General features: G+C 51.6%; 1 protein-coding gene across 2 annotated transcripts in view; it reads right to left on the bottom strand.

The window, feature by feature from the left end:
• The window catches only part of CPNE2 (copine 2), a 92,132-nt gene that overhangs the window by 20,229 nt on the left and 49,266 nt on the right, over positions 1–22,637 (bottom strand). Inside the window, exons 6-12 of one of the 2 annotated variants that reach the window (XM_067302761.1) lie at positions 20,774–20,857; positions 16,388–16,477; positions 15,559–15,657; positions 8,895–8,981; positions 8,008–8,067; positions 3,805–3,938; positions 2,804–2,858 (exon numbers count right to left, since the gene is read on the bottom strand). In XM_067302761.1, coding sequence (XP_067158862.1) covers positions 2,804–2,858; positions 3,805–3,938; positions 8,008–8,067; positions 8,895–8,981; positions 15,559–15,657; positions 16,388–16,477; positions 20,774–20,857 — 609 coding nt within the window. The remainder of the gene's footprint in view (positions 1–2,803; positions 2,859–3,804; positions 3,939–8,007; positions 8,068–8,894; positions 8,982–15,558; positions 15,658–16,387; positions 16,478–20,773; positions 20,858–22,637) is intronic. The other variant, XM_067302762.1, reaches the window with a different exon arrangement.

Here is a 22,637-nt window from a genome sequence, read left to right as displayed (position 1 = left end):
TTTTGGCTGCCTGTAGGCCAGAGAGACTGGCTTGAAATGGTAAAAACCGTAACATGCAGATGGGGCAGAAAAAGCAAGCTCGGCAACATCCCTGATCTACTGCTCCTCTGTGCTCAGGCCCACTGGCAAATGCACGGCAGAGTGGCACCAACACACGTGCCCTGTTTATTTTATTGCATCCTCGCCAGCCCAGAAGCCACATCACCAGGGCGCAACAGAGCCCGCTTTCGTTGCTGATGACGGCTGGGTAAATTCAGCTGGCGCAGAAGGCGGTCGCCTTTTGCACGCCGTGCACTACGTGGGTTCTCAATAGCGCTGCGTCTTTCCAAGTTTAAAGAATGACGCTTGATGCTGAATAACACGCTTGGTAGCCTTTTCTGTCTTGTAGGAAACTCCCTGCCTCTGGGCTCTACCCCACAGTCAAGGCCAGCTGAGAGGCTTGAGACCTTGTAGACGCAGAGCTTAGGTGGAAACTGTAGGACACTGCTGCTCCCTGCCTCCAGGAGCCAGTCTTTTCAGGCAGCGGACCTTAAGTTGTGGCTTGCAGTTGGTGGTTGCCCACATGGCAGTGATGAGTGGCTCAGGACTGGTTTTCCAACAGTGGAGTCTCAGTATGTGTTAGAAATGGCCCAGATGGTTTTCCTTCACTGGGAGGAAGGATGTGGGTCCAAGACCAGGGGATTTTATGTAAGCTTCCTGCCAGAGGGGTGAGTTCGCAAGGGAGGTGCTTGGGCATGATGGACTTGTTGGCATTAGTTCACAGGCTAGCAGCACTATTTCAAGGTTTGCAGCATGCCTACAGGGCTCTGCAGGTGTGCTGGCGTACACCGAGTCATTGATACAACCAGCCTTTTTCTCACCGAGGGATTTGCAGGTGAGCCAACAGGAATTATGAGAGAGATTGCAGCAGCTACGCACCACCCCAGAAAAGGCAGGAAAGGAGAGCATGAGAACCCAAGGCTCTCCCCTCTGAACAGCCGGCTCAATTCCAACCAACAGGTCCAGACAAACCACAGGAGCATCAGAGCAGTCCCTGTATTAGTATTAGTAGTAGTAGTATCCAAAAGAAAGCACAAGGCCTCAGCAGGCAGAACATCCCCAGCTTTGAGGGCCAGCAACATGAAGGTTAATGGTCCTATTCACAGCTGCTCATGACTTATGTGCTCTCCTCTGCTCAGCCCAGAACAATACTCACCTCCCTTCCTCCCATTCCTATTGCAAAGAAAACAAAAGGCTTTCTGAGATTCAACCCCAGCCCGGCGCCAGAGATTGGGGACATATCAAAAACAGCAGGCAGAAATAATGCACATTAAGGGCATTAGCAAAGAGAGCAGCCAAAAGAACCGGCCAGTAATGAAACACTGTGGTTTTCCCAGAACATCTTTGCAGACACATTATGGAGAATCAGGGAGAGTCGAGGCTGTAAATCACAGCTTCCCACCAGACAGCAACTACTGCTAGAACAGCCCCTGCCCCTCGGTTTCCATCTCAGCTGCCACCTTCCAGCACTCACCTCTCAGTCTGGGTTACTACAGTAGAAATATCGGGGCTCCACCGCACAAAGTGTTGTACAGGCACAAAGAAAAGGGTGAGCCAGTGCCCTGAGGGGTTCACAGGCCAAAGAAAGATAAGTTGGAGAAAACAGCAGAGAAAATAAATGATTTCCCCACAGTTACTCAGACGACGGGGCCAGCAGTGACTCCAGGAACAGAGCGTAATTCTCCTAATCCTGTTGCAACCCAGGCAACGCGGATGGCTTTGCCTCCGCAGACCGAGTCCCAGAGCATCCTGTGAAGGTGGCACCATGGGAGCAATGTGCCACCGGCCTCTTTTGGGCAGAAGCATTCGAGGTCTGCCTGCTTGTGAATGATTATCAAGCAGACAACAGGGGTAAAAAGCACGGAGCCCCCCAAGGGATGTCCCCAGGTGCGGTGGGGGCAGAAAAAGGGAGAGCAGTGACAAAGAGCTTAACCAAAAGAGATGCGGAGATGCTGGTTATACACCCTCTGAGAACAACCAGCGCTCAGCATGTGCTGGTCCATCCTGGAAGCTGGATTTTGGGGGAGCTGAACTACCCCAGCCTGCCAAAGCCTTTCCAAAGTCTCCTGCTGGAGCAGCAGCATTTGTGGTGGAAATGCTGGCCCCACCAGGCTCCCAGGGATGCTCAGAATACTGCTGCGCTCTGCCATATGTCAAGCGAGATGTTTCAGCACATGCCTTTGCAGAACGGTGGTGCCTTTAACCCCTTCTGTGCCCAAGCCCAACAAAAGATCAACGGTGGCTTTTAGGAAACCTCCTGAGATGCTGGAATGGAAATGGTGTGTCACACCAACAACACTGAGGAAATCATAGCAAGGCCCTTCTGCTCTAATCCACTCCCACGTCTTGCAGACGCCACCCATGCGACAATGTCGAGGCTACTCACTTCCCAGCCCCCTTCCAGATTTTGCTTCTGTCTGACATACTCATCCAGGGGCCCTTTCCCTTGCCCAGAATTGTCCCTGCCTCCTGCCAGGAAGATGAATCAACAGCTGACTCTGCCCATTAATGCCAGGGAGCTGCTGCTTTAATGCCAGTCTAAAAGAGAGGAACTGGCTGCCTGCGCTCCATCCCCACCTCGCCACCCACACACACTGTCACTTTTCATCCTCCCCCAGCTGAAAGCCTGTGTCCACCAAGTCCCCCCTCTGCCCGAGAGCTTTTTGCCTACTGAGCCAGCCGGGAAGCCCAGACAGCTCCGATCCTGCCCAGGCTCTGTCGGGACGAGCACATTTTAAACATGCGAACCACCACTTCACTTTACCTTCCAGTCCGGTGGGAGCTGGGCACCAAATCCCAGAGCAGGAAACATTTTGTCTCTACAAAAGAAGAAAACAAAAAAACCCATATGGGTGTATTTACACACACACACACACACACACACACACACACACAGCCTGCTTGCACAGCTCTTGCTAAAAGGCATGCTCCTTCGGTTACAAAAGACCTCCTCGTGTTACCAGCTGGGCCAACACCCAACTGTCCCATCCACTACAACGGAAGTGCCACGTGTACAGCTGACCCCAGCACTAAAAAGGGTGCCAGCCTTCCCTTGCCCCCAGGTGACATAGTGGCTTTAAAAATCATGAGAGCTGAACAGAGAAAGAAGATGGTTGCCCCTTTGACTTTTGATCTTTAGGGAGAAAAGAGTTAAGCTTTGCTTTGTCAACCACAAGGACTAAAAGCATCCCCTCACCTAAACAGCTGAGTATCTTGCAGTCATATATGTCCAGAAGCTGGGGATTTAAAAAAATTAACCATCTCTTTTGGTCCCAAAAGCTGGCATTGCCCAGCATGGCAATTCCAACAGATTTCTCTTTTGTTTTCTCTAGTGTCTCAGATGTTCTCCTATGTTACACACAGATCACACCTCAGAGTGGCTGGGGAACAAGACACCTTGACAGTGTGGCTGCTAATGGCAAATATCACCAGGCTGAGGGCATCTATCTTTGTACTGAGAAAGCACCAAATGACTGGTCTCCGACTGCCCCGAGTAAAGGGCACTGAACTACTTTCAGCTGCAAGGATGGGGAGAGAGGAGAAATTTTCTCTGTCCTTACACGTCTCCTCATTGAATTGCCTGCAGCTAAATATAGATGGCTACTTTCTCCCAAAGACATCTTCAAAAGCAAGGTAATATTTACCCCTACTTTGCAGATGAGAAATCAAGGCACAGAAATGGGTGAAATGCATCCCAGCAGCCCTTCAGTAAGCCAGGAAAATGCCTGTAAAATAATGGTGGAAGCCCAAAGGCACAGTGCTTACGAGTCATAGTCCTGAATGATCTGACCAACAGCCCAGATAGCCGACAGATATTCATTTGTTCCCATGGGGTTGATATAGTGCAAAGAGGAGGGGTCTCGCGGGTTCCCGTTGGAGGCTGTGAAGTCAATTCCGACCTGAGTTGCAAGAGAGAAGCACAGACCCATCCTCTATTAGACGTCACCATTACACACCTAGCCACCAATTCTCCATTGACTTTGAGATCACGACACAGTCCAATCAAGACCCAAAACTTCTGAAAGTTTAACAAAATGCAGTTCTTTGGCTTACCTAAAAAGGCCCTAATTAAATACTCAGTTAGGCAAAGCAACCCACTATTATCCTTGAATTTTTCACCATAAAACATCATACACAAGGTGTCCCGAAGCTCCCCGGTCCTGGAGCAAGCCATTACCATTTCCAGCACTCCCGCCTGGGGCTGCCTATCTCCCAAATGTTAAGCACAGTGACCAAGTAGCTCCATGGACGCAAAAGAGGCCAGGGTTCCCTGTACATTCAGATCTCAAGGTCTTTGACTCTGGTGTCCGAAAAAGAGACACAACCCTGAGTGGAGCTTTTCCTGCAGCTGGGCCGTTGTAAGGGCTGCTCTACACTGGGCTTCCCCAGGGTCCAGTATAGGTTGAGGTCTCAGGGCATCTGATGGTCAGCAAGGAATTGATGCATCACCTTTCCTCTACCAGGCTCTCTATTCAAAAACATTTGTAGGAACTTACACGTGAGGCCTCGGACCCAGTTGAATCCGGTCAAAAGTGGCGAGACGATGAGCCAACAGATTTAGAAATGACTGGGAAGGAAGAGTGAGGAAGAGACAAGCAGACGGCGTGACTGCATTTGCCTTGTTTGCTTAGCAAATAGGCAAAACCCAAAATAACTCCGCCGGCTAAATTGAGCTCAGGGGATTTGCACTGGATTTTGCTCTGTATCTGTAATGAGAGAGGATAAACTCAGCTCATGAGCTAGCAACCGCTAACGACTGGGCCAAAGCCAGGGGTGCGTAAAGATGAGACTCACTCAATAAATGAGTGTGTGTAACCGATGGGCCAGGATCAAGGCCGGCGTCAGGCAGAGGCAGTGCGGGCTGTCCTGCCCTGTTCAGCGTGCCGACAGAGGACACAAACCAGCTCCAGGAAAAGACGAATTCGCTGCCTGTTTTGCTGGTGCTGATGGGGAACAGGCCGGATGCCCCCTTTGACAGGCCCGATGCAGGCAAGCCTGCCCGTGGCCAAGGATGGCCATGAAGGGCAAGGGCCGGCCGGGCACCCAGCACCCTCCCAAGGCTCATCACAGAATGGTTGAGGTTGGAAGGGACCTCTGGCGATCGTCTAAGCCCAACCACCCTGCTGAAGCAGGGTCACCTAGAGCACGTTGCACAGGATTGCGTCCAGGTGGGTTTTGAAGATCTCCAGAGAAGGAGACTCCACAACCTCTCTGGGCAACCTGTTCCAGTGCTCTGTCACCCCCACAGTAAAGAAGTTTTCCCTCATACTCCTCATATTTCATATTTCTCATATTTCCTCATATTCCTCATCCCTGCAGGGTTATTCTATCCTCAGTCTTGGCAAGGATTTTGTCTCTGATTTTGCTGAGAAGCTTTGAGAAGGGACAGTGGCCCGGCTGGAGCAAGAACAAGGCATAGCCCAGGATGACGGCTATCACCTTGCGCCAGCAAAGTGGCCCAAGTAGCCAGCAGTGGGTGGACAGACACAGAGGAGGAAAACACAAGAAGTCCTAGCAAAATGCTGCCTCTTCAGCATGCAAGCTTAGACCTACCTATATGCAGTTTGCAGCTATAAAACCTGCCGTGGTGCAGCCCAGTTTATGAAACACACAGCTTCAAATAAAACAAAAGATGCATCTACCACACCAGTGAACTTTCATCTGCAGAGTCCCCAAGACAAATGTACCCCTCAGATCACCCTACTCCTGTCCGCCTGCACACACCAGTGACAGCGTGGGCTCCCAAGGTTCAGTTTCCCTCTGGTTTTCTCTCCTAGGCACGCTTTGCCACCTGCGTGCCCAGGTTCCTGCCAAGCCAAACCACTGGCCATCGAGGTTTCCTCCTGCCACCGAGGAATTCGATGGCCTGCAGGAACCATCTCTCGGGTTTTTTTGGTTTCCGGATGCGCCGAGGGGAAGGCACAGCGCCAAATGATCGCTTCAGCTTTGGCACAGACTAAGAAAGGTTCAGCTGCGAGCAAGACTCGCGTCTCACTTTAACCCAAGTGACTTTTAGCTCCCCAGCCCGCATGAAGCTAACACCGGAGGGAAAGCAAGAAGAAGGGGGAAGGAGAGGCAGCGCTGGCTCTTTCCGCCGGCTTCCCTCTAACGAACACCCCTGGGAGCGACACGGGGCTCTGCCCTGTATCAGCGGTTACCCCAAGCATTGGTTTTGCTGCTTATTCAGCTCGTCTCAAAGGCAGGCTGACCCCGCTCTTCCCCGCGAAGACGGCCCGTTCCGAGCCCTCCTCTTCCCCGCTGACACGTTCCTGTGTTATTGGTGTCCCGCAGGAGCTCGGGGGCCAGGGAAGACCAAACCCTCCCGCACTGGGCACTGCACAGATGCAAGATCCCAGCCTCAGAAAGCCTCTAGTGCTGTCAGAGAGCGAGAGGGAAACTGAGGCACGGGGAGGTGGCTCCGCACGAGTCAGGCACGTAACGCAGCACTGCCCCAGGACGCTACCAAGGGACCGAGCAGCCCTCGAACAAATTTCTTAGGGATGCAGCCAATCTCCTGCTAGCACAAAGCAGACAGGCAGAAATGCTGTTTTTAGATCTCCCCTCTTCCCTGCCGCTTTGAGGCTTCTCTCCAGCAGCAACCTCTTCTTCCAGCTCCTCGCCGTCTCCCGCGACATGATGTGAATGTCAGCGAGGCAGCGTGCACCTGAGCGCACAAGCTGCCCTTCTGAATTGCAGGGCTGCACGCCGCGGTCTCCTCCTCCCCGCTCCGGCATTTCGGCAGGGTACTGCACCTACCATATACGATGCAAAAATCCACCCAGGCAAACACAAATCAAAGAACCAGGTGCCTTGGGAGGGGAAAAACCCCAGTGCCCTCGGGAAACCAGTATATCTTTAAACGAGGAGGCAGACTAATTTATACGAGAGCTTTGTGCTACCAGTAAACTTAATGGATTTTCCTCTTCTATTCACTCTTTCACACCAAGACCTTAGCACATAGCAGCAGAATGGCATATAAAAAGCTCTTGCACTTGTTCCAGTTTCTATGGCAACTCTTCTTCCTCCTCCTCCTCCTACTCCCCCCCCCATGTTTTTAGACAAGACAACAAAATAAAAATTGAAATGCTGCGTGTGCCCTGAGCTCTCTACTCTATCAGAAAAGTTTGCAGAAATTAAAAGGCTAAAGTGTGTGGGGGGAAAAGCCCACTTATTTTCTGTCATGGTTTCACTCAAGGGTTGCAACTTCCTCTTTTAATTACTCTTGACAAACTGCTCCTGCTCCAGATCAAATGAGGGTTGAAACGCAAATAAGAATTCAGAATGTTGTCTCGTTAACTGCCGAAAGCCTCTCAGCTGAGTCCAAAATAAGCAAATCTCGCTCAAAAATCCAGCTGGTGGCTAAAACCAGTAACAGGCAGACCTCAAGAGATGATCAGACTGTCCCCAGGGAGGAGAGGAAACACCAGGCTGGTGCAGGCTGGGAGACGGCACATGGGGTCTCCCCAGGACAAAATCTCCTGCTCAGGGCTCCCTTCGAACGAGCCGAGGCCAGCGTTGCCCGTCCTTGGAAGGACAGTCCCTTGTCGTAAGGGCAGCACTTCTACGTTTAGACAGAAATGAGGAAATGCCGCTGCAAAACTTGGGAGTGAAGTTGGTAAAACATCGTGAAGACTTGGAAGAAGGTCTTTGCAGAAGTCTGGTCTTCAACATTAGTCCTGAAAACTAGCTAGCTGGGCTGTTGGATGCACCTGAGCATCGCTGTAGCGATCCAAAAAGTCCCCACACCACATGGCTTAAAAGCAAAATATGGCACCTCCTCCTTGCTGTCATACCCCACTCAACCAAGCCAGCCACATCTGGCTCCATGGCTAAGTTGGCCGATGTTCAGCCACCTGTATCTATAATTTAATGCCCACCTTGGTAGAGTCTCATGCAGAGAACCCTCCCGCATTTTGACAATTTTGTATTTGTTACCATTACTGGGCAAAAAGCAGCAAAAGCCCTTACAGTAAACATCAGCTGGCAGCCTCCCAGGATGTAGTCGAGGAAGGAGAAATCTCTGATTATCTGAAAGAAGAACAAAGTAAAGGTTTCAGCAACCCTCATCATGGCAGGAAAAAAAAAAAATCCCACCGAAACTGCCCGAGTCTCCAGTCACCGTGCTTCCAGGTCTTCAGGAAACTTTATCCATGTGGCAAAGCAAATGGGAAGAAGCACCTGGCTTTTCCATGGCAGCATTTTGGCACTTCATGAATCACGCATGGAGTGGGACCAAGCAGGGCCAGTGAGTCAGTTAATAGCCGGCGTAAAAGGCTTGAACGGGGGACCTCGAGGGCTGAAAGTGTCAGTGGTGGCAAACCGAACTGAACTGATCCGAAAAGCCTCTCCCCATGGCCAAAATAGGCTCACACCATCTGCAGATTTAGAGCTTGGTAAACACACACTCCCCTGTATGCCACTGCTGTATGAAGGGAGGACTTCACTAACCCCATGGTGTAGAAAAAGGACTTTTCCCACCCAAAATCAACGCTTGCTTCCAAAGGAGACACCGAGCAATTGGTTTCTGCCAACCCTGTAGCTCGGGCTTCGTGCTGACACTGCCCGCATGAGAATCGCGCTCCTCCTCGGGAACGTGGCCAGCCACCCATCTGGGCTCGGGATGACACTAGCAATTTATTCTAGCACAAGGCACCAATGAGATAGCAAATGGGTGTAATCGTTAGTGAGCCAAGTGGAGAGAAACCAGGGATGGAAAGAGGTTGTGTATGCCACAGGAGCAGCACTCGGAAACGCAGGAGCGCTGGAGACAGGAAGGGAGCAGAAAAAAGCTCCGTGCAATTTAAAGACTCAAACTGGGTGAGGAATAGAACGAAATATCCAAGCTTTGTACTCACTTTGCAGGACTTGACAATGATGATCCCAGAGTTCTTGTAATTCTTTTTCTTCTTTTGCTTTTTGGGATTAATGCACTCTAGCTCTAGCTGTAACACACAACACAGACACCAACATGAAAGCGGTGCCGGGCTGCCCCAGTCAGCAGCAATCTCTGCGAGCCGATTAGCCCGCCTGGACTTGCACAGCCAAGAGCTAGGCCAGCCGCCGCAAACGCCAAACAGCGATGGTGATGGCATGAACCATTTCCCCTTCGCAGGGGCTGGCCGCATCCTGCTGCGGCACCTCCCAGCTGCTCATTTCAAAGCGCTCAGGAGACATGAGTGAATCACGGCAAGTTACTGCTGTGGAAAGGGAAACTGAGGCACAGGACCTGCTTGGGAAGGGGTTACTTTTCCTTTCCAGGGGTTTTCAACTTGACATGCCCAACACCTGGCTCACCTGGCAGCGGAGACACCCCAGGGAAGTTACCGGGGGTCTCAGAAAGTCGGGCTCTGAACACCGTTGGTGTGGGTGATAACGCTGTACCCTTGTGAACCGCATAGGGCAGGGCTTTGGGATGCAACAGGAGAGAGAATAGCTTCCCCAGGGACTTTTAAGATGTGCCTAGCATTGGTTGCAATCCGCCCCTTTGCAAGGAAACCACTTTGCCTTTTGGAAATAAATTCAGTCTGGGGGTGGTTTAGTAGTAACAAAGGGGGAGACCACTTTAGAGGTAGACAGTCACTTTGACTTTCCTTTCAGAGAAAGAGAGGCTTGCAAGAGCCCAGAAACACCGAGGTAAGTCAGCAAACCCCAGATGGCTACTGGAAGGATGGAAGACAACAGGGTGTACCCTGGGGCATGGACAGGGAAAGGCCGTTCAAAAACAACTGCAAAACTGAACAGCCTGAATGCTGCAGAGTCCTGTAGCACTACCCCAACAACCGGGACAACACACCAATAATTAGGGCAGGCCAGAATCTTTCCTCAAAAGCTTTGGGAAAAATAAAAAGCCTCTCTGAATATTCAGAAAGTAAATTTCCTGGATGCAAACTTTGCATTTCACAACCTGACCAAAAGCAAAATACAGATCTATTGGCAGAATCCCCTGAATTCGAACAAATCTGCGCAGAAGATCCAGCTGGGTCGCCCCAACATGCTAGGAGGTGTCTCCCGCACTGGTCCATCCAGCCACCATAGGATGGTCCCAGCTGGTCTGAGCTCAGCTCCCCACAGCAACCTGCTGCCCAGCCTCGCCGTCCTCCAAGAGCTGGCAGAGAACCGCTGGCAGCCCAAGAAATGCCTCCTTGCTTCACCCGGGGCCACTCACAGCCACTATTCAATAGCATCAGCCTGCAGACCTTGCACGGGCCCCCGTGGTGTGACCAGTCACAGCATCACTCTCACGACTAACTGGTATCTTTTTCCCTCTGGAGCACGGCTCATTGCTCCCACAGCCGCCGGAGGCTGAATAATTCCCCTCTGCCCAGAATGTTTGACAGTATTGATAAGCCAGCCCAGCTCCTCAAGGATTTTCTTCACGCCTATGTGAATTTAACTTCTCCAGGGTCCCCATGCTCTGAATTGGTTAGGGCTCATCCTTTATTTTCCTTTAACTCTACCAACCAGCTACCACCCCTCCCCAGTGCTGGGACCCAACCTGCCCACAGTCGCAGACCCACAGCAGGTCCACGTGCAGTCACGTCCTCTCCTGTGGCCTGGGCTCTCTTTATTCCCTGCGCCTTGATGCAAGGCATTAGACCTCTCTGAAAAAAATGCTGTGCTATAGATAGCCAGCTGGTTTACAGCTCTCCGCTTGCCTGAGTGCAATTCTAGTAGTTCCCCCCGCTGGTCCTCCCCTCCAGCAAGCAATAAATATGTTCAATAGGAAGCCGAGAAATGGCCCCACTTCCAAGGAGCTCACAGGAGAAGGAGGCACCTTGCAGCTGAGAGCCTGGAAGGAGATCAGAGCTCACTAGATTGCAATAGGCTGGGGGTGAGGGATGCAATGTTCAAGGAGGTGTTTCTAGAGTAGAAGTGACCAGGGAGAGAAGGATTAGGAGGGACAGAGAGAGAAAGGGAAGGTAGAGGCAGGAAGGAGGAAGAGTCCAAAGGGTGCGGACAGCGGGATAAAAGCTGGGGTAATTACAAGGGAAAAGCTCGAGCAGAGCTGTGAGAGGACCCAACAGGAGTTGGAGGGAGGAACCAATGCCAGTCAGGCCCCATTGGGTAAATACACCACTTTATGCTGAGCTCTCAACTGCTCTCTTCCCACAATCAGGCCATGGCTGGAGATTGCTAAGAATCAGTGAAGAAAGAGCACAGGAAGGAAATATAATGTCAATTCTACAGCTGGAGGAAGAAGGGAAGTGGGGCACCAACAGAGCAAATGTCCTTCCTTGTCCACAGCAGCAAACCTCAAATCTTCCCTGATCATTTCTCCACTAAACAGCATGCTCACCAGGCCCCACAGATTTCCTAGGGCCTGAGATTTTAACTACAGGGCACCCAGCTGCACCTCCCTCCCCCTGGCTCAGCAGCAGACCTGTATTTTATTTGCCAGGATCACACATGGTTTGGAAAAGAGCCATCAACAGAGTGAGTTCTCAGGGCAGCTCAGGTGCATTTGATTACCCAAAACAAGTGGCCAGGCTTGGAGATCAGCTCAGCACATCAGGGCTCAAAGAGGTGGGCTCGGACAAACAGGTACCAAAATCCTGCAAAGTCCCTACCATGCTCTGGGTGCCCAGCCCTTAAAACTGCTCTGCCAAACAACTCCCCATCACCTCCTCGAGGGACCTGAGCTTGGCACGTCTCTTTCCAGCACTGGAAAAACCCTTCTCCTGATGAGGAAAAAGTAAAGCAGCATCTTCATCAGCTTTGGTGAATGGACACGAGAAAACGGAGGCGAAGCGAAGCCAGGAGATGGGGTCTGAATGCCGACCTAGAGATCCCTGGGCAGCTGCATACGCCAGCAAAGGGAGCCAAGGCAGACACGTGGCACTCGCTCCCGGGATCTGAAGTGATGAGGCTGCAGGGCTATTTAGAGCAGGCAGCTGAATTTAGAAGCACGGGGGACCAGACAAACGCAAAAGCAAAAGCCGAGGAGTTTCACCAATCATGAGCTGTCGGAAGGCAGGGGCAGACGGTAAACAAGACACTTGTGCACGTATTTGCAAGTTATTGCAGGGGAACAGCCTGGCTCTGCCCTTCTCCTCGTGACCTCTCTGCTCCCAAACCGGCGGCAGCACCGAGGAGAGCCCACAGGAGGTCAGAGAGGAGGCGTTTTGGCTCAGGCCTTGGACACAGAGGAGGTTGGCAGCTACTGCTCTTCCATTTGTGCCCAGGTAGTGGTGGGACCTAGCAGCACCTCGCTCAGCAGCTCCCGGCCTTCTCCAATTGACAGTCCCCTCTGTTTCCCTGTGGGGAAGGGGCAGACGCTCTGCAGCACATTTAAGCCTGCTGACCACAGATCCGCTTTTCTTTGCTCCCTTACACACCCTTGGGAGCAGTCCACGAACTTGCAAACACCAGATCTCGCATGACAAGAGAAGGGTGGCGTTCCCCTAGGAAAGGCCCTCAAAGAAAACCCTGCCACGAATCTCCCCAGGAGACGGGAGCAGAGCGCTTCCGCCCATGACGCATTGGTAGGAATGAGGGATGAAGGGCCAAGCCACATGCCGACTGCAGCGTTCGCATTCCCACACGAACGCCAAGGCTGGATACCCAGCTGCCTGATCCTGCACAGGCAGGGACAGAGGTGGGTGAGACCCCGACATCCAACATCAGTAGTGACCAGCTCTTCCTGCACTGTTAGCTGGATCCCAGTAGCCCTGGTAGCCCACTCTCCTGGCTTTTAAATAAAAGGAAAAGATGAGCTCAAAGCAGGTGCCCGCTCAGGCTTCAGTGCTGAGACAGATGCTCTGGATGTGGTCTTCTCCACCTACCCCAAGCCTTTATGGGTCCAGGGCAGCACTGGGATGGAGTTTGGATCCTGAGGTGTAACCATCCAAACAGCAGCACCACACAGTCCTTCAGAGGCCAGCACCGCAGGCTGGCCACAGACTACCATACTGCAGAGGAACGTGTGACCAGAGAAGGGACGGGACAGCAAGGGATGAGGTGAGAAGAGATCTTGCTGGGCAGCCTTCCAGGCAGCCAACAAAATCAGACAGCAAACGGGGCTCAACCTTCAGCTGCCTGTTGCACTGCAGCTCTTGCAGTACATATAAATAAAAGCATATTTGGCCAAGAATTTCGGCCAGCTCATGTCCCAGTATAGGTCAAATACCAGCACATCCAGGAAAAAAAACCCAAACATCAACAGAACAGAAATAAATACCCTCTAGGGCAGAAAACAAACGCCTGAATCATTCTGACAAGAGCTCACAGTAAGAGCAGCACTGGTTGATAGGGCCAATGTGGCCCAGGCCCTGGAGAAAGACACTGGGATTTAGTAGAGCAGGACTCCTTAGCCCAGAGGGAAAAGCTGTGGCTAAGGAAGAGGCTGGACCATGTACACACTGCAAGGAGCAGTTTTTGCCCCCCAGTCTTACAGAGCTAGGAACTCACAGCTAACTCCCTGCAGTAAATGCAGAAAATTTTGTAGGTGCTCTACTGCTGCATCCCAACCCCAAACCATCCTGGTACCAGAGGTTCCCACAAACACGTCCTTTTTGATGCGCTGGGAGGTGATCGCAGCCCTCTACCACCCAGGGGCTCCAGGCTGAAGCAAAGCTCAGAGCTACAAGCGGTTTCTAGGCACAACATGGGGAAGACCCTAAGGAGAGCGAGGCCTTAAAGCAAGGGGTGCAATACCGTAAGCCCGGCACCAGCCTGGAGCTGCAGCTATAGTCTGACAGTCTGTCCATCCCAGCGCTCTGTCTGGCCATTGCAAGTGGCTGCTGGACAGAGAGGGCATAAAGGGAGTAGAGGGGATAAGAGCACTCCCATGCCCTAGCACAGGAATTAGTTAAAATGCACATAAAACACAACACCAGGAGTAGGACTCTTCATTCAGACAAGGCAAAACTCTCCCGTGCCTCAGTTTCCCCATCACTGAGGAACCCATAGAGATCAGTGAAGTTGCGTGTGGTGCTCCAAATACCAAGAGCGTTCAAGGAAGCATTCAGCAACACCATTTGGCCAGCGGGATGTGTTTGCCCCTGCCGTTTTGCAGCTGGAACAGCTGCTCTAAGCAGACAGGAGACCATCCTTTCAACCATGTTATGAGTAGAGCCTGAACCAAAGTGCTCCGGATGTGGTAAGAAGTCTTTTCCTCCCCCATCTCAGACAGGCCACGGCCAGATAGTGCTGCTCAGTCTACAAACACGCCAGCACACTGGTCGACAGCAAGAACATCTCTGTTCCTGTTTCTGTATTTACCCTCATCAACATGGCCACACCAAAGGATGAGACAGGTCACAAGGAACCATCTCAGGGAGAAGGGATGGGGAACTGCGATACAAGGCGGTGATAAGCAGCGCTTGCTTGCTTTTGGAGACAGCTTCCTCTGCTCAGAGCCCGCAGCCAGCTCAGCTCGGAGAGCAGCGTTGGCTGGGGCGTGCCGGGGGACAGAGTTCCCGGGGAATGGATGGCACCTGACCTTTCCCGAGGCAGTCTTCATCCCTGCCCAAATGCCACTGGTGTTCCCAGGGGCGCTGGGAGACAGTAATGGACAAGCCATGCAAGAGAAAGAGGCAGAGAAAGACCCGTCCTCAGCTGTACCCATGCCATGCTCTCAGACGTGTTATTCACAGGGGCACGGGAGCACAGACACACATCAAAGTGAATTTAACTCTGTCTTACAATCAGTGTTTCTCAGTGTCAGATGGGGAGAAAAGAGGATTTTATTGCTAGGCTGTAGGGGTCAATTCCAGTGGAAAAAGGGGCTCAATCCTTAACTTTGACACAAACAGCCTGTGAGTCTTGGACAGGATACTTCATCTTTGTGCCTCAGTTTCCCAGCTGGGAAACTTTTCTAATTTGGCTGTGAGTTCTGTGTTTTATAGACACCCACTTCTCAGCCAAGACCTCCTCTAGCTTTTAATCTTAGATATGACTGCTATAAAAAGCCCTGTTTATCCCAGAGTTTTTTCACAACATGCCTTAAATCAGGCAGCATCTGAAAAGATTTTTGCTTGGCATTTCAGCAGAAAGATGGGGACACCTTTTGCCACAAAACCAATGCTGAGTTGCACGGGAGCTGGCACCACCTCTCAGTGGCAGGGCAGACAGAGTTCCAACAGCATGTCACACTGGCTACTCACTGGGAGAGGAAAGACAGGTTCCCCCCTCCCATTCCGGCCTCCCAAAATCACAGGGCATACTCAACAGCAGAGCAAGGAGCACAAGAGAACGTAGGAGGAAGTGTCAGCAACATGAGCCTCAAACTGTTACATCTCTGATGGCTTTAGATGCCACTCCAGACATCTCCACAGAGCCTGCAGACAAGACTGCCTTAGCTCTAACTCAGCTGTTTTAGTTACAAAAGTGGTGTGACTCACAGCGTGGGTGGGAGGAGAAAGGAATTTGGACTTGGCCTCTTCTCAGGGCCTTCACTAACCCCAACACAGGTCCAAGGTCTCACTGTGAGCAGCAAAAAAACCCTAAATAACCCACTCCACCATCAGCCCATCCACCAACCCTTCTTTGCTCTTCCTCCCAGGAAACATCAGCACTTACTGGAAAGGCATCTTGGGCTTCACACATCCTGGCCACCGAGGTCTGAAACTCCCCAATGAAGTCGTGTCCTCCATCGCTGTCGTAGTCGTAACACATGACCTAAGGCAGAAGGAGCACAAATCAGCCTCAGACACAGCAAACATTCACTATTAGGAGTGCAAAATACATATTCTCTCTCTGCTCTGCCCACGAGCGGGCCTCATCCTCCTGTGTGTAGTGGAGAGGCCATCTCTGCCTCATGCCACCCATGCTGGAGCAGCTGGGGAGGCTCTGCAGCCAGTCTGTCTCATTGCACAGCTGCCAGAGAAGAGCAATGCCCTGCAGCTGTGCAAAATAACTCCTCCCAGGGCTCTCTTAGAGGTTCCACACTTCTCACTGCCAGCTGCGGCCAATGCCATGACCACCCATGGGTTGCCCAGGCTCTTGGGAGCCCACCCAAGGGGCTGCCAGCTGCCTAGTGCCTCTCACACTGCCCTGCTAATGCCACCCTGGAGAGAAAGCTGGAGAGCTGGGAGCAAGAGGGCTGGAGCACAAGGGTCTCAGAAGCACCCTTGGTGATCCCCCAGGCTCTCCGCTGGTGGGTGCAAGCCACAACACTTCCCAATGGTCAGCAGCAGATGTGTGTGCTCACACTTGTCCCTCACTAAGCCAACGTAGCTGCCCTTACAACAGGAAGGACCAGCAGCATCACTTGTCGAGGTTTCCAACTCCTCCTTTAAGAGGACCCAAAACGAGTTTCTTATAAACACGCCATGGGGTTTCAGATGTTTAAAGGAGGGGATCACAGAGGCCAACCACCACGATACCAGCTGAAGAGCCCCACAGTTACCTTTATCAGCTTCTCTACGTCTCCATCGCACAGCGACACTAAAGGCACAGTGAATGGCTTCCAGACAGGGTCCAACGTGTACTTGATCACCTGTGGGGTGGGAACATAGGGATGGAGTCACTACAGATACATGTGAAATAGGAGAGTTGAGCACAAAGTAGGGGACAGGTTTCCAAGAGAGGTCCTGGACCAGGTTCTCGGGGGGCAGGCCAGGCGTGCCGCAGAAAGCCCTGTCTCCGTCCTTTTCTGCCTCCTCAGCTGAGACACAGTAGTTCCCCAGCTGCCAGTTCCTAGGTGATAGCAAGCATGAGGTACAACGTATTTGCTTGTATCACCTCTGGTGATTTAACCACCTCCAAGGGCAATTAAGGAAACCTGTTGGACAAAACAGCACAGGCAGCAAAGCAGAACAGCCCCCAGCAAGTCCACATCTCTCACCTCGTCCATGTAACATCTGCCCGAGATGAAGAAATACAATTGACACCTTTTGACTGTTACTGAGAGAATGTAATCACTTGGTGGAAACCTGGAGGGCTAAGCAAATGCTGGCAGGCTCTGGGTATACTTCTGGGCATATCAGAGCTGCCTGCAGGACATGCGAAGACCCTCTTCTACAAAGGCGCCCGGCTCAAAAAGAGAGATTCGGCTGATTTTTAGTCTGGAGCACAATGTTCAGAGGTGCCAAAGCCCTGGCACAGGATGAATCACAGCCTTTTCATGAGATCATTTCTCACCAAAGCAGCAGCAGCAAAAATTCACACCAGGAAGTCATTTTACTATATGTTTTCACTAGGAAAAAGGAGGAACAGGAAGCATGACAGCAACAGCAATGAGGGGGGGACAGGTAAATTGATTTATACACGTGCATTCATATCACAAGAAACGGGCCTGATGAAACAGCCATTCGAGAAGGTTCAAAGGCCAGTGTTACACAGAGCTCAATGTTACAGTGCCTTCTCATTCTCAGGCTGCACCTGAAAATACCCCATTTCCTTACACGCATGGAGGGATTATAACCCGTGGAACTCACTGCGGCAGGGTATTACCGAAGCACCGAGTTTCCCTGGGTTCAAAGGAAAAAGGAAATGAAGAAGAAGAAAAAAAAAAATCAGGAAACTCAGACACTGGGCAGCAAAGGGTAGACTGCAGATTAAGCCTGCTCTGTGCCAATATGACAGAGGTGGAGATTTGTGCCAGTAGGTAAAAGCAGCCCTCTCCTTTCTCCAAAGCCATCAGGCACTTCTGCTGTGCCCAGCACCAGCCCAGCCAGGTGAGGAGCAGGTCCATCATCACCGCTACAGGACGGAGCTGGCAAATAACCACAGAGGAATCAGGCTTTTATCTTTACAGACAGGCTCCTGCGAGAGAACAGGAAAAAACCCTGACACTGCAAGCAGGGTTTAGCAGGGAATTTGTAAACACCTCCTCCACGAGGTTGAAAAGAGCAGGGAGGAACCCACGCGCCCCAGGAACGCGAGCGCTACAGTGCCCATATGCTGCCAGACACCGGGGCCCGAGGGTGGGTGTGCGGAAGGAGCCGGGCTCAGTTCGGCACACGGCACCCAGCTGGGCATTCACACTTTCCCTTAAATAACATGCTGTAACGAGCGCCCTAATCCTTCCCTGCCAGACACCTCCCTTGTGGCATGACAAATGCTAGGCGTAGACTAGCAGCTAATTACATTCACACGCCAAAAGCTGCGGGAACAGGTAACCGTTTTTCTTTGTATCCCGTCTCAAAATATGAAGCTATTCCTCTGGTTCGGGATTCCTCCGAGGGCAGTGGTTTACTTCCAGGGCTGGGAAGAACGAAGCTATCGGAGAGCCCGTAAGGCATGCAACATTTCCTCCCCTACCTCAGCCACTTAAAAAAAAACTGGTTAGGCCCTCAGCCACCAAAGGACAGGACAGCCGGTGGCAGGGACTTGGGGAGCGATCCGGAAGAAAACCAGCTCTGCCTAAACCGGCTCCCCCATATATCTGACCTGCTCACAGAGATCCCAATGACGGCTGCCCCACAGCTGTGCGCAGTGACATTCCCAGTCCCCATGTCCCTTCCAAGAGGAAAGGATTGGAGGGCGCTCAAAATCCACATGTCGGAAAAATACGTTTAAACGCTTTTTAAGTCAAGGCCCAGTTATCCCCACCAAACAGCAGGAAACGACCAAAGAGCATGATCCCAGCTTGCTCCCGCAGTGCAGAGACTTAAACAGAAAGACTGAGTGTGAATGAAACATGAATGGAAATGTGTGTGGGAAAGCACCAGAAAAAACAACAGAGCTGGGACTAAAAGGATGGCCCATATCAACAATGAAGGACGTCGCTCTCAGCAGGAAAACTGTGAAGCGCATTGCCTGTGTCGAGCACAGAAGGTCTGTGCTCCGATAAAACCACAGCGCGGACAACTCGGCTGTGGAAAAGCTGCACTCTGACCACAGGAGAACGGCAGCAGGGTTATAGCCCATCACACGTGCCGGTCCTCCTCCTGCTAGCCCGACAAGAAGGCAGGCTGTGGCCACAGAGATGGCTACATCCCAAATGTATATCCCAGACAAGGAAAAGCAGACCACAGGCAGCAACTCCTAGAAGCTGTAGAGGCTGAAGCAAGCAAGAGTCTGAAGGAAAGGACAACCCCATAACACCTGGAGACTCCTAAAGGATGGGAAAGATCTGTCCAAAACCTAGGTCATCGTCACCAATCAAGAAAAACCCAAGACACGTGATGAGGACTCAGCAGCTGGTGTCCCTTCCCCTGTGTCTCACACAAGTGATCCTGTCTGGACCATTTGGTACGCACGTCTTGGTGCTTATAGGCATGGGGGTGTGTGAGTGAAAGAAATCTATGAGAGAAGGAACAGCAGTGGGAAAAATCAACTCACTTAGTGATTTTGTTAATAAGTATCACCTTTCCCCTTCTGCAGGAGTTCACCTTGTGTTTTGTTACAATTTCCTACAGTGGGACCACAGGGTCCTTAATCAAGCCTTGGGAGAAAAGAAAGAGAGAGGTGTGAAACGTGGTGTGATCAGACACTCTTCCTCCGGCACGCTGGTTCCTGTGACCCCCTCCGGCAGCTATCACCCCCCAGTGCCAGCTGGCAGCAACTATGTGCAAAAGAAAAAGCCTCTTCCCTTAAAACAAGCTTTGAAGAGGGAGGGGGGAAAAGCCATCAAAAGCCACTTATTAGCCTGCCTTTAAAAAAGAAGGGAGCTGATGGTTGTCCCGTCTCTCGCAGCAAAGCTCGAAGGGAAAGCAGAAGTGCCACGGCCTGTCGCCGGGGAAGCACCCGAGCACCTTCTGCTCCATGATGGCCTGCGCTTTCGCCCTCCTCCTCAGGGTCCAGACCTTCACCCTGCTCGTTTTGAAAACGCTCAGGCCGCTTCTCCCTGCTGCTTACTCCGCAGCATGAATCGCAAGGGCGGCAGCTGCCCTGTCGGCAGGCTGGGAAGGTGCTCAATGCGTGGGTGGTGCAGAGCATTGCAGCTCCTCTAACTGGAATACTCCATGCCCAGGCTGTGTTTTTCTTCGCAGTATTGTTGGCTTTAGCAGCTTGAAAACATAATCGAAAGGGAGCTCAGAGCACGATTTTGCAGCAGGTGTGAGCAGGGGATGGAGAAGGTTTTGCTGCCCGTGACTACACACATCTGGACCAAAGCACAAACCTAGCTTCTTCCTTGGCTAGGACTCCAACACTGTTAAACACAAGACCCAAATGCTCACGTGATGGAAGCTGGAGATATCTGCACAGCCTCCCAAGGCCAGCTAATAGCTGGTAACGCTTCTTCTAAACTCTTTCCTGTTGCTGTTCCACCCGGGCCACCTCCAGCCAGCACTCACCTCCTCTCCCCACACTGGTTCTCCCAGGTCATGGCTCATCCTGCTGCTCCCTCACATGGGGGAAGAGTGATCCAGGGCATGGCCAGCACCGAGACTGAGCCAGGAGCGACGGTTTGTCTCCCCTCCCTCCATCCCTTTGACTCATGCTTATGCTTAAACAGGGCCTCACAACCAAGAGAGTGTGTGGGACCATGCAAGGGACACCTGGATTCCATGAAATAAATACAGACCCAGGCTACTGAATCACATCTAGGTTGAAGGAATCAAGTCATAAGGTTAAGAGACTACTGCCTTCTGTGCTTAGTAGATACAGTAGTGAATAGTATAAAGAGAGACTTACAATTCTTTTTAAAAAAAACATGGCCTCAGTAAGTCCTCATCTGTCTGAGTCCAGCAGCCTCAGCCGGACAGGGCAAGCAGCAATGTGGTTTTGAAATCCCTGGCTCCCACTCGCTCATTATCAGCAATCCACGAGATAATGACATCAAAGACAAAAAAAGCTAAATTAACATTAGTGGTGCTGCAGTAACTCCAGTCAGAGTACCACTCACCTCCGTTCTGTGGACCAGCATCCATTTCCCATCGTCACCTGGTTTATAAAACTCTAAGAAGGGGTCTGACTTTCCAAACAGGTCCTGGGGAAGAACAACAGTATGGGTTACACAGTGATTTTCAAGCAACCGGTTCATGGTCAAGCAACAGCCAGGCCAACTGAGACCTCCTTCCCTTCCCTTTTCCTGTAACTCCATCAACAGATGGACGTTGGACAGGACTGAACATGGACACGAGCCCAACTGACCACAAGCCTTACTGAACATCCCACAGCCAAGTGTGCAAGACTAATGGGTAGATTAATGCCACGCACAGCACATACAAACATGGGCCTGGGCTGGTCAGAACAAATGCCGGGTGCCTGCTGTAGATCTCAGAGAAGATCTCAAGGTGCCTCAGCTCTGCCTCAGCCAAACTGATAAAAGACAGCTTTAAAATCGGTCAAAAAGCATGTCTCCAGGCCAATTGAAAGACTGATCTTAAAATCCCACCTCTGGTTACATGAGTGCAGTTCTGTGTTACAGTCAGATCCTCATGCAGATGCTATCATTTAATAAATGACCAGTTGCACACGTGGGTCCTGGCCAGCTGCCGGTACTGCTCGCTGGCCCACCCACCAACAGGTAAAAAGCAGTGCCGGTGGGACCCAGCCTCCTTTGGTGTCCTCCTGCCGAGCCACCTTCAATACAAAAGGCTGCTTCACAAATTTCCCTTTCCCTGGCATAGTTAAAATTTAACTCTTCTGTCGTGCTTTTCATTCACAGAGCATCGAGTAAAGGAATGGTCTTATTTCACTACCAAGCCGCAGAGCAAGGAAGCCAGTTATCGGCAGTGACGTTTAGGAGGTAAAGCACCCCTGCGTTCCTCCTCTGACACCCAGGCTAATGATGCAGCTTGCAGCGCTGTGATACTGCGCTGCTTGACAATGTCATCGGTCCTGGGACCAGCTGAACATTACACTTTTTTAAATCAATGGGGACAGGGCTCTACGTGCAGAAAAAGCTCTAAATCTTTTAGGAGCAGTTGAGCTAGGATCCTGGGAAGGACAGAGAGCGTACCAAGCAGGGCGACACTGCAAAAAGCTTTACGAACTCTTGCAGCCAAGAAATAGCCTGCGACACAATGCCGTGCACACGATCCTGGACAGTGCCTGAGCATCAAGAGCGCTTGGGAGAGCACAGCGCTGCCAGGATGGAGCCGTGCCGGGTTGTGTTGACCCTGTCTCAGGGAGAGGGGAAGGTGGGGTGACCTCTTGAGACACCGTCTCCAACCCTAGCATGCTGTGAGTGCCAGGATGCTGATTTTTGCAGATGTTTAAGAGCTGGTCACGCAAATCTTGACGTTCCCGCCACGTTCCCCAGTTTGGTTTTCATGCAGCGGGTGACTCGGCACCCTGGGCGTATGCCCGCGGGATTGCACTCCCAGGAGCCCAGCACCCAGCAGGCTCTCTGGACAAAGATGCTACGGAAAGCAGCCCAGCTGGGAGGCAGCTGAGCTTGGGTTTAGAAAAACATCCAAAGCTTAAAAGACTGAAAGGAAAAAAAAAAAGAAAAGAATTACGAAGTGCACAAGTGTCTTGAGGGAAAAAAAAAAGCCTCCTACACACAGCAATAAAGCAGGAGCAGAGCAAATCTTTAAGGAATAAGCTGCATTAGTGTTGACAGAGATCAGATAACACCCTCCGAGATACGCAGACTTCAGCCTTTCCTGCCAGCGCCTCCTTAGATAGGGCCCTGGTAAAGGGCTGCCTGTTTTTCTCCCGGTTTATGAGAAACAGGCAGACACATATCCCTCCTTGCTATCTGCATGTAGCCTATTTCGGGGCACTTGCCCCGCTTGCGGAGCCACCTGTGAGCAGGCAGA

The sequence above is a fragment of the Apteryx mantelli genome, chromosome 10 (genome assembly GCF_036417845.1).
Source record: "Apteryx mantelli isolate bAptMan1 chromosome 10, bAptMan1.hap1, whole genome shotgun sequence".
NCBI lineage: Eukaryota > Metazoa > Chordata > Aves > Apterygiformes > Apterygidae > Apteryx > Apteryx mantelli.
Note: the sequence above shows the minus strand (reverse complement) of the source record. Positions and strands in the feature narration are given on the sequence as shown.